Raw genomic sequence first — 19,884 nt, forward strand, 5'->3', positions numbered from 1 at the left:
GCTTTGGCAGGACAGGACACGGCATCTGCGTGAGTCTTTCCGACCTTCCCATCCTGGAGCCCAAACAGGACTGTGTCACAGCAGCCCTGCTCCCAGACCCTGGGTCTCTTGTTTGACAGTGGGAGCCAGGCTTTGGCCTGTCTTCAGCCCATGTCTCTGGGAGATGTTCTGCACGACCTCGGGCCTTTAGCAAGCCCTGCTGCCTCGTCTCATGAGAGAATCTCGGTCTCGACCCCCGGCCCCCCCCCCCCCCAAGGACACTGCCTCTTCCGCTTGGCATCATAGAGCAGCTAGGTGTGCCTCACCGAGGCCTGCCTGCCTCCCCTCTGTACCGGGGCCAGCGGTGACAAAGCAGAAGGGAGCCTCAGAGGCCAGCAGGCTATTTCCAAGTTCCTGAGCATGTCACAGAAATGGCACTCACTTCCCCTGGGGCCGCATGGACCCACCGGAATGTCAGGTTTCTGCTCTGGGCTGGATTGGCCTGGCAGCTTTGAATGACGGCGGTTCTGCCTTATGAAAACAGGGACTGCCGTGGTGATGCAGCGGCATGCATCCTGCCGCAGCCAAAGGGGTTCGGGAACGTGGGGCTCCCAGGATAATCAGAGGAGCCTTGGGTGGCGGAAATGTTGGAGTCAATGAGACTCCCCATCCTCCGTGGTGCAGATGGGGAACTGGGGCTCCGAGGGAGCCTACCACTTGCCCCAAATTATGAAATGAATCAGCAGCAGTGCGGGAACTAAAACCAGGTCTCCTTACTGGAGAGGCACGGAGGTCTGATGTGTCTGGCCAGGTTTCCACCTGATCCCTCCCTTACTCAGTGTAGAGGCTGTGGGAGGGTCCGGGTTGCCGGGAAGCCTGCCAGGCGGCCCCCTCCCCCCCACCCAGCCCCGGGCCAGAGTTCTTCCCGGTGCCCCTCCCGGCTGGGCATTACCTGCCAGTTAGCACAGCCTCCTACCTCCTGGGGTTGTTATGGAAACCGAACCTGGAGGGGAAGGGAGGCAGGGCAGAGAGGAGAGGGTGGGATCTACCTCTGCCCAGCAGCAGCCCTGGGGGGGGGGGGGGGGTCTGCATCGATAGGAGGGCTACACCGGAAGGTGGGGGTGGAGCGGGAGGGGGGCCAGGGGGGCCCTTGCTCTCGGTTCCTCAGCTTCCAAAAGGGCATCCCCCTGCCCTCGGGCTGGTGTGCCAGCGGGAACCCTCACCCAGCACCCTCTGCTCTTTCAGGGCCCAGGATCACCACCCCAGCTGGCCGCCCCTGCCCGGCAACGTGGCCAGAGCACAAAGAATAGAGTGGCTTGGAGGAACGCTTTGCTAGCCTCACAGGGGCAGAGCTGTAGCCCCAACCCGGCCACTGATGAGCCTGGCCCTTTGCCAGACACAGGGTCTCTCACCACACACCTCGGGGCCCCAAGAGAGGCCTCGTTGGAGGTCTAGCCCCCCCCCCGCCATGGGACGCAGCCAGGCAGAAGGAGCCAGGGCACATAAAAGGGACAGCAGCCCCCCATGTCATAGACACGGCCAGAGACACGCAGAGCCCTCACCCAGCCCCACGTCTCACCTTCGAGACTTCCTTCTCAGGATTGCTCTCCCACACGTGTGCTGCCTTCACAGACACACGGCCACCAGCCCCACTCCCGTTCTCAGCCACTCGGCCGGCCTTAAGCCTGCCGGGAGGGAGCACACGCCTCGGGATCTTGGCTCCTCTGTGCTCAGTACCAGCTGCTGAGGAGGCAGACGATGAATGGAGGGCGAGCCTGAGGGTGTGGGGACAGCGGGACAGGCACAGACAGGCAAAATCCAAGCTTCGCACAGACAGGGCTTCCCTGGAGACGTGGGGGGACACGCGGGACCCGTAAGGGACGAGAGCGGAGACGCAGGGACAGTTGACTCTCTCCGATCTGCACGGCACTTTGCTCACTCCCTGTGACCAGAAGAGACAGCCTCGAAACCAGTGTCCTGAGCAAGAAGAGCTTTTGGCCCCGGCCACGCTCACTTGTCCGGCAGCAGGAAATGGGGCCCAGAGCCACCGGCAGGCTGAACCCGTGGATTGCATGTGATGGCAACCTCAGCCGTGTTCTAAACCTGACAGGCTTGTGGCAGCACCACATCTGGATGGAGAGTCCAAGCCTGAGAGGAGAATGGGGGGCAGAGGTTTGGGGATCTGCGTCATCACGGAGAATGGAATAGCCGTTACAAGTAAAGAGGGAGCTTGGACCAAATGAATAGGTGTAGATGGGCCAGAACAAGGGAGGTGACGTCTACTCCGCATCGGATGTTGGGGCTGCCTCTGATTGCCGCACCAGAGAAAGATTTACAAGCTGAAGTAGCTCCAGGGGGCGGCACCGAAACCACACCACAGAAGGGATCTGGCGTAGCCAGAGGGAAAGCTCTGAGACTGTGTCTGCTGACTTCCCATCTCCGAAGGGATGTGGCGAGTTAAGGAGGGAGCAGGCATGGGAAGATGGGAGGGCCATATGAGCGAACATGGAGGAAGCTGGTGTGAACCGAGCGTCCGAGCTGGACCAGGCGGGACCCGGCTGGCTCCAGGACGGTGCCCTGACACAGCCGACCGAGTCCTTCCCTGCCGACATCCACAGCCCAGAAGCAGATTCAGAAGCTCTGAGCCAGTGGAGGGGCCCAGAGGTCCAGACTGGCGGACTGATTCCAGCTGCACTATCAGCCCACCCTTGACACTCACCTGGCCTCGCTGGCCTGACATCCTGGGTCTGATGGCACTCAGCCACCAGGTCAGACACACTTGGTTAAAAATCAGATATCCTGAGTCCCCCGTCCTTTGTTAAACATCAGACACCGTCGCTTAAATGTCAGATACCCTGGATGTGAACTCTTTGGTTAAATATCACAAGTCGCTTGCCAAGGTCCCGACGGCCCTGGTCGCACACCGTCCACGCAGCTCTTAGACACCCTGGTCACGTGGCCCATCCACGCGTGCCCTGACACTCTGCTTGGGCAGTCCCCTGCCCCCCAGAGACCGACTCCTTCCCTCTGTGCCTGTGAGGACCACGCACGGATGTCTGTCCAAGCTGTAGGTAGGATCGCCTCCGTCACCCGGCCCTGCCGAGTGTCCCTCGGGCCCAAGCAGACCTAGAAGGCTGCTCGCTCCTGAGGTCGCTCCTCCTGTGAAGACCCAGGGCCATCCTTGGGAGTCTCCGGAGGTCTTGGGGTGAGACTTGAGGGGGCCTCGGCCCTCAGAGATGCTGCTGTGCCTCCATGATGATCTCAGCCAGGACCCGAGGATCCCACGGCTCAAGGCAGCCAGGCACCAGCTGATCACAGATCCCAGAAGATGCGGAACAAAACCAGGACCAGAAACTGGGCTCCCCTGTCACCTGGCCTGACACCCTGGAAAATGGTTTCCCTATCCACCCTGCTGCGTCCTCAGCCTCAGACCCCGCCGTGTGGCTTCGTGTCGGCATCCCCAGTGGCATGGACAGTGAGGCAGGGTAGTCGCCTCCTGGGGCCGGTTACAGGACCGTCACCGAGAGAGCCGCCTCCTGTGTGGGGCTTCCCGTGTGGACATCCTTAAGTCACCTCACCGAGGTCCTGGCGTCAGGAGGGTTGAAATGAGGAGGAAAGCTTGAGGGAGCCCTGGGCCATCCGGAGCCCTCCCTGTGGGAGGGGGAGAAGGGAGCGGGCTGGTGGGGGAGGGCCGGCTGAGGTGCTGCTTTGTAATTCCCAATAACTGTGGTTTGATTCTGCAGGTATGTATCAGAAAATATAAAACTAGGCAATTTGTCGGCTCTTCGAACTTTCAGAGTCCTGAGAGCTCTAAAAACTATTTCAGTTATCCCAGGTAAGATGCCCAGGTTTGCCTCTCAGATCTCAGCTACAAGTGACTCTCTCTCTGTCTCCCCTCCCTCCCTCCCAACCGTGTGTCTCCTATTGGCCTGTTGTCACTGTCTTGTGTGTGACTTTCCCTTGTTACAGATACACAACTGAATTTGTGGACCTGGGCAATGTCTCGGCTTTACGTACCTTCCGAGTCCTCCGGGCCCTGAAAACTATATCAGTCATTTCAGGTGAAAATCAGGTTAAACGCCAAGGCTGGAGGGACACACTCAGGCCTTCCCAGCCACCCGGGGGCCAAGGCAACCGTTGGGAAGGCCCCTCCGAATGTGCCTGTCACCAGAATACCTTTCCCAGAGCTTGGGTGGGGGGGCTGTCGGCGGCGGATACGGCTGTGCCCTCAAAGCCTCACAAAGCGTCTTCGGGGCTACCCACCCCGGCAAAGCCCACCTTCACGGATGCCAGGGGGGCACACGGCACCCCTGGCAGGTCCTGCATTGAACCCAAATTCTTCCCGAGATAGTGATGTCCTTCCCAAAGTGAACTCAGTGCTTTGAATAGCTAAACGCTTGTATATGAATTGCTTCCACCTGAAGCATCGTCCTCCAATAAGGAAACAAAAAAACTGGACTTGAGAGAAACCGCACACACACACACACACACACACACAGAGCCAAAAAGGAAAACTCAGGGCTGAGTGCCCGGTCCGACATTGTGCCCCCTCTGGTGACATAGCAGCCACCGCCGCTGCAGCCTCCTTTTGTGAGACAGCGTGTACTCTGTGGACAGGTGTCATCGGGCCTTGGCGTCTAACAGCCCTCACTGCATGGTGCGGTAGAGGTTTAGCAAACCGTGCATGGTAGCCTCAGGAAGAAATTCTCCTCGACAGATGTTGGCAATTGTACCCGGGAAATCTAAGCCCGGATGGCCTCTCTAGAAAGCCAGGCCACCCCATCCATCCAGGAAGGCTCTCAAGAGGCTTATGATGATTTCACAGCCCAGAGGGCAGTGCCCAGAGGTTCCTTCCAGGGCCTTTTCTGGATGCAGCCACAATCAGAACTGGAGAAGGCACTTGGTTTAAGAAGGCAGCTAGAGACAGGTTGGATGCCGCTGATCTGGGGAGGTATCAGAGCCGAGGGTAGAAGTAAGTGAACCAGATGGTCGCATCCATTGCTGATCTGGAAAGCCGTACGTCCTGGGCCCTTGATCTGGGCCCATGGAGCCGTAGCGGCCCCCAGGGAGGCAGGGGCCCTGCTCTGAGCAACCTGGAGGAGTTCAGACTCTCCTTTGGTGGGGCTAATTACCTTATAGGAGGACCCCCCACTTATGCTGGGTTCAAACTGAGCCTCTGAGTGCTCCTCCTAGCCTCTGAACCCCATGGGATGTGCACAGGGCCTCTTGTTGCCATGCTCCCCGCAAGTGGCCCAGACTCCTGCTAAGAGCCAGTAGCAGGTGGGGCGGTCTGTGCTCCGTGCACGGAGCCACCTCCATTGGGACAGGCATTGTCATTGGCCTCGGCGCCCACATTCATGCTCAGAAGCCTCAGGGCCTGTCCTCCGGGGTCCCAGGGACAACCTCGCATCACATACCCACAAGATTCGAGAAGCACACTGACCACGGCAGTTGAGAAAAGGCAAGTTCCAGTCTGTTTTATAAGAAAGGCTAGCAGAGGAAAATAGTTCTCAGTCCTGGGGAAAAGGAGGAAGCCTGCCAACCTCAACCCAGCCCCACCAGGACCTCTTCGAGGCATCCAGCAATCCAGTGAGACAGCAGGCAACAGACTGTGAATGTGGCCATTAGAAAAATGCTGTGGTCAGCATGATGGAAGTCTCCCTGGAGGAGGTCCCCTGAGCCGAGGCTTAAAGAGCCTTGGCCCTCTCCAGACCTCGGTCTCCTCTCCCACAAAATGGGAATGAAATCAGAACGGTTGGGGCTCTTTGCCCAGCCTGTTAGAACCTCGGTGGCAGGAGAGTTTCCCAGTTGATCCCCGGGACTCTTCCCTTCCTGGGTCTTTTCAGAAAGAAGTCCTTTGCTTCATTGGACTCATTCTTGCTGCAAGTGAACTCTGTCATCAATGACAACTATTTAAAGGACTGGATCCTGTGCCTCACCAACTGATTGTCCGCACGGACACCATGTCCACAGACCAGGAGGTGCTTTGCTGGGCCTTGAACTGGATGCTCTGGACCAAAGATATTTTAGCCTAACAGCTGAGGTAGGGTCCAGTCTGGGTGTGCAGGTTGCTGCCCATTACCTCTTGCTCTGTGCGCCCCGCCACCTACAGGACGGGCAGGGTCCCCGGGCCCGGTGAGCAGGACCAGAGCGCGCTCACTGAGGTGTCCCAGAACTTCTGCTGGAGGTGAGGGGTGCTGGGCGACAGCACGGGAACCCACCCCCACCACTCCAGGCCCGGACCCCCGCAAGGTCCGCGCCTGCCCGGGGCGGTTGCCAACATCTGCCAGGACGATTTCCACAGAGCACGCTGAGAGCCTCTGAGCTGTGGGCAGGCGGCAGCTCCAGTGGCACGGTGGGAGGGCTTCCTCTCCCCCTCTCCCGTTTGCCCCTCGCTGCCTCCCTGTCTCGAGGTCATGGGCACAGCAGCTGTGGGCACGGCCACCACGGGTGCTCCTAACATATTAACCGGCTGGACGACGGACGGATGGAGCTTAATCTGAGATCTGGCCGCTTTGATGCGGGGTGGGGAGTGGGGGTGGGAGGCAGGGCCCTGCTGCTGGCAGAGAAGCCCCCTCACTCCCGATGCTCGGCTCGAACTCGTCATAGGACAGTAGCTCAGTGTCAGACCAAAGGCGTCTACACGTGCTGTTCTGTCACCTCGCTGTGTGGTGCTGGCTTCTGCAGGGAGCTGGGCCGTGCAACTAACGTGTCACGGCCTCTTGGCTTTGGGGGAATGGGATGCATGGGGTTGGGGCCCAGAGGGACAGGGCAGAGGAGGAAAATGCAAATTAGGTCAGCCCCTTTCTTGTCTGTGAACCTTTCCCATGGCCAGGACAGACCCCTTAGGACATTACCCACCATGACCTTGCCACACCTCTTGACAGCCCCCCATCCACCATGCACACACCGCATTCCTCTGCCAGGAATGGCTTGTGTCTCTCTATCTCCGGGATCAAGGCTGATGCCTTTCCATCGCCCTGGAATGGGCCTGGACCTCCCACGGGTTACCTTTAAGCGTCCTTCCCAAGGGTCACGTTTAAAGGACAAGGCCTCGCATACCTTGGGACCGGCCAGGTGGGGACAGGCTTTGGGCGTTTTCTTCCTCAAGACACCAGCATTTCCCACACCCGTTTCATATATGTGGCTAGTGAAAAGTGAATAGAACGGGGGCCCTCTGAAAATACAAGGCCAGACTGGACTTCTGCCCTGGGGGAATCAGGGCAGAATCTCAGTCGTGGAGGAAATGGGGGTTTGGGTCTGGAAAGCCCGAAAGAGGCTTCCCTCGCCTGCCCCCACCTCAGGATTGCCCATCTGGCCCAGCACCCCCTCAGGCCTGGCCCCCACCCGACGGAGCGGGGAGCACGGTGCCCGTGGGTGACCCCCGCCCCCCCGCTCCTTCTTGCCTCCCCAGGTCTGAAGACCATCGTGGGGGCCCTGATCCAGTCCGTGAAGAAGCTGGCCGACGTGATGGTCCTCACGGTCTTCTGCCTCAGTGTCTTCGCCCTCGTCGGCCTGCAGCTCTTCATGGGCAACCTGAGGCACAAGTGTGTCCGCAACTTCACGGCGCTCAACGACACCGACGGCTCCGTGGAGGCCGACGGCCTGGTCTGGAAGTCGCTGGACCTCTACCTCAACGACCCAGGTGCAGGCTTGGTCTGTGGCCCGGGGAAGGGCTTTGTGAGGCCTCACGGGCCTCGCCAGGGGCCAGACCTCCCCCGGGGCCGTTCAGGCCCTGCCTGGTCCCCCGGAGACCCAGAGGTGTGCTCAGGATCCCAGCCCCTGCCCTTCGGACCCTCCGGGAGAGGACGGAAGGGGAGCAGACTTTGGGCCTGCCCTTGCGAGTTCTCGGGCTCGATGGCAAGACGCTGGAGGAGCAGGACAGAGGGAGTGAGCTGGAGAGGCAGACAAGGGATGGCAGCTGCCACGGCTGGAGGTGGGACTGACCCTAGAGAATCGAGAATGGGGAGAAGACCGGCCCGCCGGCCGAGGGGAGGGGTGCTGAGCCGGGGTAGCGTGCGAGGCTTCCGAGGGGAGGCCCCGCCTGCCCGACATGGGACGTTTCAGCTGACAACGGTGTTCCGTGCCAGGATGTTGATTCCATACGCGCGCCCCCCAGAACCCCGAGAGGGGGTGGGAACAGGCTCAGTGATTGCACAGTTTCGTGCACGCCCCTCCTGTCGTTCCACTGGTACGTGGTTTTCTGTTCTCCAGGCTGATGACTAGCACCTCTCTTACCCGGTGCCGTCAGCCTGGATCAAGGGTAGACACTGGTGCGAGGCCAGGTCCCAGGCCTCAAGGACCCCAAGGGGCATTCTGAAGTCAGGGCCTCTTCTGTACCCCAGACATCCACTCTGGAAAAAAGGAACAGACAAAAACGCAGTGACTCTTCTCAAACTTCCATGTGTCCCAGTCACCTGGAGGGCTCCGGAAAACACTCGCCGCTGGGCCCCAGCCCCGGAGTTCCTGAGTCAGTAGACGGGGGGGGGGGGGGGGGGCACTCCGGGAAGTCACGTTGCTAACCAGGCCCCGACTGGTGCTCGATGCCGCGGGTCCGGGGACCACACTTGGAGAACTGCTGCAGAAAACTAAGGCGGGTGGTGGCGGGTGACGGGGACTGACAGACGGCCACAGAGAGGAGGGGACAGGACTGGTGGCACGTACGTCACCCGGTCCAGGCCAGCCCTGTCTGAGCAGACCGAGGCATGCCACGGTGAACGTAACAGGTATCACTTGCACCACCTGTGCACAGAGAAGTGGGCCCGGGCAGGGGTGCCTGCGTGGCTTGGTCAGTTGAGTGTCTGACTCTTGGTCTCCGCTCAGGTCTTGATCTCGGGTTCGTGAGTTCAGGCCCCGAGTCAGGCTCTGCACTGGGTGTGGATCCTATTTGAAAAAAAAAGTGGGCCCAGACAGAGCTGGGCAGTAGCCTTCCAAGAGCATGCAGTGACTCAGCTCCTCTGGTTCAGGGCCTCTTTTGGCCCCAGTTGTCCCCCTGAGTGGCTCAGGGCAGGGTACGGAAGAAGCTCCCTGCGGGGACTTCCTGGGTCTTCTGGGACTGTGGGGACCACTGGCAGCTGAATGTCTGAGGAGGAGAAGAAGCAGGCCAGGGAAGCAGCTGGAATTGCCTCAGGCCTAGCCAGGCGGCGGGGGCGGGGGGGGGGGTCAAGGGCAGGGGCAGAGGAGAGACCACCAACGGTGTCTCTACCTCCCCAGAGCCCTGGGTGCCAAGCGAGAACCCTGCGAGTCTGGGCCACGCGTGCCCTTCACCGTCGGATGTTTCTCTTTCAGAAAATTACTTGCTCAAGAACGGCACCTCCGACGTGTTACTGTGTGGGAACAGCTCTGATGCCGGGTATGTGGCACCCCTCCCCCGGAGCCACCTCACCCAGAAGGGGTGAGGTGAGGTGAGGGAGGCGGGGGCAGGGGGAGGTGTCCCCCGGTACTTTCTCAACTGACTGTGCTTTGAGTGTATGCCCTTGACCCCAGGCCTTCCCCTACCTCTGTTCCCTGCCGGAGCCCTGGTATCTTGTCCACCCCACCCCCACCACAGGGAAGACAGCTATCAGGGGATTAAAAAAAAAAAAAAGGCAGGGGGCTCAGATCTGCAGGGAGGGCGAACAGAGCCTACAGTGCCTCCCACCAGCCCGACCCTGGTTCCATTCCTTTCCAGAAGCCCCCCGCCCCCCAGGGCCGCTCTCTTCCCCTCCAGTCTTTTACTCCCTCCCTGCCCATCTGTCCTCTGGGTCAGGAGTGAGTATGGCTACCCCTCAACGGCCTAGACTCTCCACCAGGACAAGCAGAGCCTACACCTGCAGGCTGAGTGTGGTGCCCAGAGATGCCCGGTGACCACGTGCAGCTCCCAGGGCCCTGGGCATACGGGGTCTGGGTCAGCGTGACTGTGCCACAGTTGTGAGGAGAAGGGGACACACAGGCTTACCTGGCGAGGGAGGGGCTCTGTGGGGCTGCAGTCCTCCATCCCTCAGTACGAAGTTCCAGCCCTTCCTGTCCCTAAAGAGATCGTCTGGAAAGTCTTAGGACGTTAGCAAAAGGCACGGAGGCCCCTTGCAGCAGCCTCCCACTCGCCGAGTCCCCCTTCCCCCCACCTCTACGTCTCACGCTCGTGAATCCAGCCCAGCAGTCCCTCTGAGCAGAGAGGCTGTCCCATCGAGCCCTGCGAATCATCAACGTGCCTCACTCTGTCTGCGTGTGCAGTCATGCCCATGGGCATCCTCTCCGGACGTGGCCAGGCCCCAGCCCGTCCGCCCCAGAGCCATCCCTCGGCCCCGTGGCCTGGCATTCGCCCTGGGCTCCATGCTGCTCAGCCAAGCCTCCCTGCCCTCCCCCCACTGCATGCCTGCTCTGTGCCCATCTCCCTGTGGGGTAAGCAGCCAGAGGAAGAGACTTGTGAGCCAGCCCTTGGCACTTCCTCTGTGAGAGGAGAGGAAACTCAGATAGCAGCGGGGATGGTGTATTGTGTGGGCAGAAGGGAGCTGGATTTAGGCCCAGCTGAATACAGATGGGTAGGGAGAAGGGGAAGACGGTGTCCCAGGCTCGAGGCACAGCACGAAAAGTCCCGGTGTCAGGCCCGGCAGTGCGGTACCAAGTTCGTGAAACTCGGCCTCGTGAAGCAGTGGGGCCTCTGCTGGGCTGCCCAGGGAGAGGAGTCCGGCCCAGGGAGCATCTCAGGGGGAGGGGGCCCCTTACAGCATGGGACAGAGTCTGTGTGTCTGACTGCAGGACGTGCCCAGAGGGTTACCGCTGCCTGAAGGCGGGAGAGAACCCTGACCACGGCTACACGAGCTTCGACTCCTTCGCCTGGGCCTTCCTCGCGCTCTTCCGCCTGATGACGCAGGACTGCTGGGAACGCCTCTACCAGCAGGTACGTGGGTGCGCGGACAGCGGGGGGACACCGGGAACAGGCCAGGGGCCCACTTACGAGTGATCAGCTAGAAGTGACCCCGGCAGCTTCTCCGCTGGCAAGAGTTGAGGAGGCTCAAGGAACGGGGGACAGGGACGCTTGCATCTGAGGGAGGGGGACACAGTAAGCCAAGGAACTTTCTTTTTGCTGGTGACCAGGTACCCATTCCTTCATATGGGATACTCTGTGCTCTGTGAGGGGGACCCTTCTCCACCCTGTGTGATGGAATAGTCCCGTCTGTGGATGCAACATTTCCTCCGTTGACTGGAACATTCTGCCTCCCTGTATGGGTGGGACACTATCCCCTGTGCGTGGGTCGTTCTTCTCTGTGGGTTAGAACACTTGCCTCTCCGGTAGAATATGCTCCATTCCCTCCCCAGGCTGTGGCCTTTCGAACCCCTGGCACAGCCAGACCGGACACCTTGAAATTCCGCGATCATGACCCAGAAGGGGCCCCAGTGAAGATAACCTCTCTCCCCTTACTCCCTCAGACCCTGAGGTCTGCAGGGAAGATCTACATGATATTCTTCATGCTGGTCATCTTCCTGGGCTCCTTCTACCTGGTGAACCTGATCCTGGCTGTGGTTGCCATGGCCTACGAGGAGCAAAACCAAGCCACCATCGCCGAGACCGAGGAGAAGGAAAAGCGTTTCCAGGAAGCCATGGAGATGCTCAAGAAGGAGCACGAGGTGGGTGAGCAGTGCCGCCAGGAAGCCTCCAGACCAACCCCTCGCCTGACCGTGGGTGCCTGTGGGCATGACATCTGCTGGGTAAAGCTGAAACCTGTTAAGTGTGGCCTCTGCGGGATAAAAGGCAGGTCCTGCTGGGGGAAGCTAGTGCCTGTAAACCCGGTGCCTGCTGGGCAAAGCCGATGACCACGGGCATGGCGCCTGCTGAATAAAGCTGGGGCCTATAAGCGCAGTGCACGCTGGGTGAAGCTGCTGTCTGTGAGTGTGATGCATGCTGGGTAAAACGTGCCTGTGGGCATGGCTCCTGCTGAATAAAGCTGGTGCCTGTAAGCGTGGTGACTGCTGGGTGAATCTGGTGTATTTAAGCTTGGCATCTGCTGGATAAAGAGCAGTTCCTGCTGGGTAAAGCTGGTGTCTGCTGATAAAGGTATTTTATGTGAATGTGGTGGCTGGTAGGTAAAGCTTTGGTATCTAGGTAAAGACGGTGCCTGCTCATGAGGTGCCTGAGAGGTAAAAGGAGTGCCCCCCGGGTAAAGGTGGGCCCTGGGAGTGTGGTTCGTGCTGAGAGAAGCGCTCCCTATGACCGTGGTGTCTTCTGAGTGAAAGTGGTGCCTGCTGGGTAAAAAATGGTGCCTGTTGGGTAAAAATGGTGCCTGCTGGGTAAAAAATGGTGCCTGTTGGGTAAAAATGGTGCCTGTTGGGTAAAAGTGGTGCCTGCTGGGTGAAAATGGTGCCTGTTGGGTCAAAGTGGTGCCTGCTGGGTAAAAAATGGTGCCTGTCGGGTAAAAATGATGCCTGCTGGGTAAAGGAGCCTATGCATGCCGGATAAAAGAGAACCACGTGTCCAAGGACTGAGTTAAGGGATGCCTCTGGTAGCTTAGTGAGGAAGGTCCAAGGTTGGAGGCCTGAGCCAGCTCAGAAAATAAGCCCTGGCGGTGCTGCCGTGGTTACTCATAGTTCCACACACAGGTCCTGGAGGCTGATTACAGAGCATGCCTGTTAGAAGCCATGTGGACATCCACTTTCTTCTCCCTGCCCCATGCCACCTCCCCCCAGCCCCTGTTTTAGCCAGCTGAACCTTCTAGAAGATCTCCTGCCCTCTAGTTCTGTCACTTCCTCTGCTCATCAACATCCTCCCCCCGGCTGTCCCTCACACTCCCCTCTTCGGAGAGCTGCCCACATCAGCCACTTCTTTCCTCTTCCCGGGACTTTGATTTCTCTGAAAACAGCCTGGGTCTGTTTGGGCTCATCTCTCCGTGACGCCCTTGTCTGGGGTGAGCGTTCAAGCCCACTTCCTGATGGGGAAACAGATACTGAGAGTTGCCTGGCCTGCCTTACTTAGCCTGAGGCTGCACAAAATCTCAATAACCCAAACATCCCCCTTCCACCTTTTCCAGGCCCTCGCCATCAGGGGTGTGGATACCGTGTCCCGCAGCTCCTTGGAGATGTCCCCTTTGGCCCCAGTAACCCATGAAAGAAGACGCAAGAGGAGCAAACGAATGTCTTCAGGGACAGAGGAGTGTGGAGATGACAGGTTCCCCAAATCCGACTCGGAGGACGGTCCCAGAGCAATGGTAATCCCCGGCGGGGGCTCCAGCCCTTTCCGGGTGGGTCTGGCATCCAAAGCCCATCATGTTGGGCCCCTGGTGCAGTCACAGCCCCTCACAGCTGCTCCCCGAGGAGAGTATCCTCGAGCCCCCTCCCATCACTTCCTGTTTCCCATGCCCATTCTTGGAGTGGAGGGCATCTGGGCAGAGAGCCGAGCTAGATTTGGGTGTCATGGTGTCCTCAACCTCAGCTAAGTCCCCAGCGTTGGGGCTAGGGCTGAGACTAGGGCTGAGACCACACCCTGTGGTGTGGACCGGAGGCGCCCGAGGACATGCCCATGTGAGTCAGGTGCCTGGCCAACCACCCCAGGTCCTGCTCGGGCCGGGCCTCTTTGCACCACGAGGAGCTTTGCTGCCTCCTTCTCCCCGGGCCCAGCCAGAGCCCCATCTTCAGCCCCAGCTAAGCTTGAATGTCGAAGGCCCCGTGGCACCAGCTTTAGGTGAACAGAGATCCCAGGTAGCGCAGGATTGCGCTCTGAACGCACCCTGCCGCAGCCCACCCAGTTCCCGTGTGGCCAGCGAAAGCCCCAGATGCTCTGAGAAGCTCTCTCGGTCTCAGAGAACACGGCAAGGGATAGGCTGCGAGCACATGAAGAGCGGGCTTCTCCCTGTGCCCCCAGAACCGTCTGAGCGGCGCCCATGGCCTCAGCAGGACCTCCGTGAAGCCACGCTCCAGCCGTGGGAGCATTTTCACCTTTCGCAGGCGAGACCTGGGCTCGGAGACAGATTTTGCAGATGATGAAAACAGCACAGCGGGGGACAGCGAGAGCCACCGCACGTCACTGCTCGTGCCGTGGCCTCTGCGCCGGCCTAGTGCCCAGGGACAGCCCAGTCCCGGGACTTCGGCTCTCGGCCACGCCCTCAACGGTAAAAGGAACAGCACCGTGGACTGCAACGGAGTGGTCTCCTTGCTGGGGACAGGCGACCCTGAGGCCACCTCCCCGGGGAGCTGCCTGCTCCGCCCTGTGATGCTGGATCGCCCCCCAGACACGGTGAGCCAGCCCCGTGATGCAGCCCCAGGGCAGATCTGCTCTCCCAAACTGGCCACCAGTGCCAGGTCCAAAACACTCACCTAGTATATACCGAGCACCTGTTGTATACTGGGCTCTGGGGGTGAATAAACCTAGCAAAAAAAAAAAAATCTCTGCCCTCACAGATTTTCCATGATAATGGGGCAGACAGGCAAAAATCAACGAAAGAAGAAAAATAAGTATATATGTATACGTGGTATATAACGTTGATAAATGGAGGTAATAGTTAAATATGTAGCAACTGGTAAAGCTCGGGCACCGAGATGCCATGGTGACACAGGACTCGTGTCCTGGAGGCCCCATGTGTGCCAGCTCTCAGCCCGTGTTGTTGCTGGATCCTGCTTAATGCAGGGGGTTCTGGGAAAGGGGCCAGAGTGGCAAGGGGTTACTTACAGGGCTCTGGGCAACAGTAATTGACCAAGCCTGAAATATTTCAGTAACTTACAAACTGGTCAACATTAGCCCAACTAAGAAGTGCTGTTGTAGGAGGGCAAATAAGTGTGGAAGAGCGGGAGCCCTCACTCATGAAGAGGCATTTAAACAAAGACCTAAAGGGGGCAAGAGTGGGAGCCGGAGGCTGCTTTCTGAAACTCTCGGCGGCGGGGGGTGATATAGCACCCAGATTCTGGACACAAACTGGGTTTCAATCCCAGCTCATAGTTTACGAGCTGAATGGCAGTGGGCAAGTTACTTTCTTTCTCTGTATGTCTGTCATCTGTAAAACGAATTTAAAACACCCATCTCGTCTTGTCGTGGGGACGAATGGGCTCACGTGGCTATGGATATCAGGACATCATGAGCCTGCTGATGCTGTGATAATGTCATAATAATATACCATCATTATAGCATCTGAGGGAAGCATGCTCCAGGCCTAGAGAACAGCCAGTGCAAAGGCCCTGAGGCAGAAGCATGCCCACCCTTTTGAAGGAAATGCCATGAGGTCAGAATAGCTGGAACCCAGGGAGCAAAGAGGAAAGGAGTTGAAGTTACCATCAAAAAGGTAGTGGAGGGACCTGCCAAAGTGTGAAAGGCCAGCCAGAGCTCTTATCACTCGGTCATCTGAGCCCTTGACCGACCAATGACTGCCCAGTCAGCCCTGGAGTGTCCTTGCTGACCCTTGCCCCCCAACACAGTGCCCAGGGCAGCCCACCCAGGAAAAGGGCAAATGTGTGGCTTATACGCCAGGGCCTGCAGGAGACGGGGGAGGGGAGACTTTCTAAGGAAGCTAGGACAAGACCGGAGCCTTGATCAGGAAGGTGAAGGTGGGGCTGAAGAGAGAGGCCTCACGGCCAAATGGCCAGTTTTGCTCCAGCTCAGACATTGGCTCTGGCTGCGGGACTTGATGTAGGTTAACGAATCTCTCTGTGCCTCAGTTTCCTCATCGCTTAAGTGGAAATAAAATAATATCCACGTCAGCAGGTTGTGGTGAGGACGAAAAGGGTGAAAACCTGTCTGGTGCTTAGACCTGTACTTGCCTCAGGTTCGAGTAATTATTATCTGTTGCCATTACTATCCAGGAGGAAGGAGTAAGGATTCCTGGGGTGCGTTGCAGTATGCCAGAGGCCCTCACACTCCTCTGGAGCAGGGGGTCAAGGACAGGGTCCTGGGAGTGCCCTGGGGGCAGATCACAGCGTCTGGGAGGGCCTGGGAAGGCCCTAGCCATCACCTGGAAGGCAGGATGTCTGGCCTCCCAGGAACACCCCATCCTGGTGGTCTAGGCCTCCCCTCCAGGTCCAGCCCTGGAGCCTCAGCCTTGTGGAATCAGATTCAGCAGCCCAGAACACTAATAGAATTTCCTAATCTCATTAGGGAGAAAATCATCTCATTGTGCTGCACACGTCAGGAGGAATCCAAGTTCAAACACTTCATTACTGGGAACTCTGACTTCACCCTTTCTCACTTCTGTGGGGCCCATTTGTAACCTCAAAGGGATTAGCAGGCCAAGGGGCTTATTTGCAAAGTTAAAGGAATTAGCAGACCAGGATGGAGACATTGTAAAGTTAAAGAGATTAGCAGGCATAGGCCCCTGGGAATGCCTTCGCAGCTTCCGAGGCATCTGATTGAGACACGTCTGCTCACTTCTAGTCTGAAAACAGGGTACAGTGTGGGGCACATAGTGGGTGCTCAGCCAACACAGGAGAGGGGAGGAAGGGCCAGCCCAACAGACAGCTCATGTTTAATTTATCCCGATTGAGGGGGTGGAGGGTGAAAATGTATTCTGTCAGCTGTCTATATGAGAGTGTCTGTCCCAGAAGGCCAGATGGGAGTGGGGAACGGCCATTCTTCTTCCTCCACAGGTTAGACTGCATCCTCCTATCCCCTGGTCATCTGGCAAGTTATGGGCAGAGCTAGAACTAAACCCGAGCCCCTGATTCCCAAGTAATTATTCACCCAACCAACATTTATCCAGTGCCAGCCTTGCTGCGTTGAGTTGCAGGCTCCAGGAATATAGCAGTGAACAGACAAGAGCTCTGAGCTCTGAGTTTACACTGTGGTCAGGAAGACAGATGGCAAACTGGTCAATATTTCCAGATAGCGGTAAGGGTCATGGGATAGAACGTTGCTAGGGGGAGGGTTGGGGATGGCTCTTAGAATACTCAGGAAGTCCTTCCTGAAGAGGTGACATTCAAACTGGCAGGCAAATGATTTGGGGAGCAAGCCACAAAGATACGGAAGAGAAGTGTTGTAGGCAGAGGAAGCAGCAAGTCCCCAAGAAGGGTAGGCTTGCCGAGTTCGAGGCATGAGAGGGCCAGGCAGGGTCAGGTGTGGTGGAAACAGCAAGAAGGGATTTGGGCTGTGCAGCACCTGTAGGCAATAGAGTGTGGGTTTACTCTAAGATGGGAAGCGTGGGGTGAGAGGAGGAGAGAACTGTTATGACTTGATTCACTTTTTTTTTTAATTTTTTTTTTTTAACGTTTTTTATTTATTTTTGAGACAGAGAGAGACAGAGCATGAACAGGGGAGGGTCAGCGAGAGGGAGACACAGAATCCGAAACAGGCTCCAGGCTCTGAGCTGTCAGCACAGAGCCCAACGCGGGGCTCGAACTCACGGACCGTGAGATCATGACCTGAGCCGAAGTCGGCCGCCCAACCGACTGAGCCACCCAGGCGCCCCTTGATTCACTTTTTAAGGGAATCCCTTTCTGCTGGGTAGAGAATAGAGGGAAGAGATGATAGATTGCACCAGGGTGGTGTATCGGTCAGCTATTGCCACAATAATGCTGTGTAACAAAGTACCCCGAAAGTCAGTGGCTAACAGTAAGCCTTTATTCTCACGCTCCCTTATCTGCAGGTTGACCATGGTTTGACAGATCTGGGTGGGGCTTGGCTGAGCAGCTCTGCTTCGGTCAGCACACTGTGGGGCAGGCTCAGCGCTGCTCCATATGTCTCTGTGCCGAGGCTCAGGCCGAAAGGGTGGCAGCTACCTGGGGAGACTGTGTTCATAGACGGTTACCGGAGCGCAAGAGCAAGGCAGACGGCGTTTAAGGTGCTCTTGCTCACGTCACGTCCACTAACATCCCTTTGGCCAAAGCACGTGTGTCATCAGTGGGACAGGGACGGGTACTTCACCCCACAGTGGGAGAGCAGCAAGTAAATACTCACTAACTGATAACTCGGACTATTGCAGAGTGTCAAGGAGGAGAAGAGAAGCTGGCAGAATTTAAGACATGCTTGTGGGTTAAGGGGGCCCTGTTTGTGGCTCCACTGGGCCGGAGCCACTACTGTTACAGCAGCCACCGCGGCCCTCTCAGGAGCCTCTGCTTGAGTACTTCCCCGACTGGGGAGCTCACTCCCTCCCGAGGCAACATTTCAGGCCAGTCCCACCGATCGCAAAGGTTGACTTTGGCCTGAGCGCGGATGGATTTGGTAGCCACCCCAGGCCCTGGCTCTGCCGCCCCGGGGAGCCCAGGCCATCTTGCTTCCGACCCACAGAGATCGTAGAGCCTCACCCTTGCATGCTGAACAGCCCGGTGCCTTGCGCAGCCCCGGCTCGGGCTCGTGGACCCCGGTCACGCAGGGCCATGCCGCCGTGGCGGTGTTGTGGGCTCCCCCCGTGGCGCTGAGAGGCGGGGCTCTGAGCCGGCCCAGAGTGCCTGCTGCCGCCTCCCCTCCTCAGACACCACGTCTCCATGTCTAGATCTGCTTCTTTCACTTACCAAAACGGTGCAGGTGCACTGCGACCAAGTCCCCCAGCGCAGAAGTGCAGAGGTGAAGGGCAACTCCGCCCTCTCCTTGGCCTCCCCCTCTCCTCCCAACCCCAGCCCCCAGAAGCATTCCCTTGAACAACTCCGTGTGTGTCCTCCAGACCTTTTTCTTGGCTTTTCCACAAACTCTTCGTCTCGGAGGGGCTCCCGTGGGAACGCACACGGGACTACGTCGTTGTCTTTATTGTCCGTATCCGAGTCCAGAGTTGGGTTGTATCCATAATTGATCTTAGGATTCTTTGCATTGATTAGTTTTGTTTTTATGGTATTAGGAAGCATGCTGCGGTGAACATCGTTGCGTACATGTTTTTGGTGCACGTGTATAATTATTTATGAAGGTAGATTTGCTCGATGAGGAACTGCAGAGCCAATTTAACATCTTCTTGGCCGAGAGAGCCAAGCTGCCTCCACAGAAGCTCCCACCAGCTGTGTCTAAGCATTGTGCTTTATGCTTCTATTAATGTCACCTTAGAGCACGGGAGATTTTTTTTCTGTTTCTTTATGCTCTTGACTCTAGGGACCTTGTGGTCAATTAAGACTCCCAGATTGGTTTTGCATGTCCTAATGTATAATGACAGCATCTGGTTACATGTAGTTTCCTGTCCACGCTCAAGAATCACCACTGACGAGAGCAGACGACGAAAAGGAGAATGAAGGAGATAATGAGTGGCGAGAGGGATGGGGGAGTTATTAACAGGGAGGGAGTTCTCTGGGAGCAGAGAAACCCAGCATCCGTGTCCCATAAAGACCCCCATCCTGTCTCCCTGTGGCCCCCGAGACCTGATGATCTGTCCAGGACAGATGCCCCAGGCCCAGCAGCTCCCCCAGGTTCAGCAGGACCCTGGCGCCCAGACTGATGCCTGTCTGCTGGTTGCACCCAGACCACCCCGTCGGAGGAGCCGGGCAGGCCCCAGATGCTGAACCCCCACGCTCCACGTGCTGATGGCTTCGAGGGACCAGGAGAGCGACAGCGGGCGCTCAGCGCAGTCAGTGTTCTCACCAGCGCCCTGGAAGGTCAGCACCCCCGGCGTCATCCAAACGCTCCTCCTTAGCCTGACCTGAGCCAAACATCCCCCAGCTGCTTGGCTTGCCTTGGACGTCCCCACAGCTGGCCCAGGCTTTCTGGTCTCTGTTGCCTGTCTGTCCTCACCACGTCTGTGTCTCGTCCAAACCTCCCCCTAGCTGTCCTGGCCTGTCCCAGGTGCTTACCAGTCTCATCCCGTCCTCTCCCAAGCATCCCCATGCCTTCCTGGGACCACCCTGGCCCAGCATGCCTGTTCTAGACTATTCCCAGCCATTCCATGCCTACCACAGGCTATTCCAGGCATCCCACATCTGTCCCGGCCACTCCCACCCTAGGCAACCCCCAGCCATTCCAGTCTGAACTTGGCATCACTCCCCAGTCTTGTTCCCTCCTGTCCCATATGTGTTCATCTCTCTTCTGGCCCGTTCCAG

At 58.0% G+C, this 19,884-nt stretch overlaps 1 protein-coding gene across 11 annotated transcripts in view; it reads left to right on the plus strand.

The window, feature by feature from the left end:
• Window positions 1-19,884, plus strand: part of SCN5A (sodium voltage-gated channel alpha subunit 5) — a 94,057-nt gene that overhangs the window by 29,597 nt on the left and 44,576 nt on the right. For 7 of the 11 annotated variants that reach the window (XM_078432491.1, XM_078432492.2, XM_078432488.2 and 4 more), the window contains exons 6-13: window positions 3,949-4,040; window positions 7,394-7,624; window positions 9,268-9,331; window positions 10,717-10,858; window positions 11,389-11,586; window positions 12,984-13,160; window positions 13,814-14,185; window positions 19,311-19,443. In XM_078432491.1, the coding sequence (XP_078288617.1) occupies window positions 3,949-4,040; window positions 7,394-7,624; window positions 9,268-9,331; window positions 10,717-10,858; window positions 11,389-11,586; window positions 12,984-13,160; window positions 13,814-14,185; window positions 19,311-19,443 (1,409 nt within the window). Of the gene's footprint in view, window positions 1-3,722; window positions 3,815-3,948; window positions 4,041-7,393; window positions 7,625-9,267; window positions 9,332-10,716; window positions 10,859-11,388; window positions 11,587-12,983; window positions 13,161-13,813; window positions 14,186-19,310; window positions 19,444-19,884 lie in introns of all 11 variants that reach the window. The other 4 variants (XM_078432482.2, XM_078432484.2, XM_078432487.2 and 1 more) reach the window with 2 other exon arrangements.

The sequence above is a fragment of the Panthera onca genome, chromosome C2 (genome assembly GCF_046562875.1).
Source record: "Panthera onca isolate mPanOnc1 chromosome C2, mPanOnc1 haplotype 2, whole genome shotgun sequence".
Classification (NCBI taxonomy): domain Eukaryota; kingdom Metazoa; phylum Chordata; class Mammalia; order Carnivora; family Felidae; genus Panthera; species Panthera onca.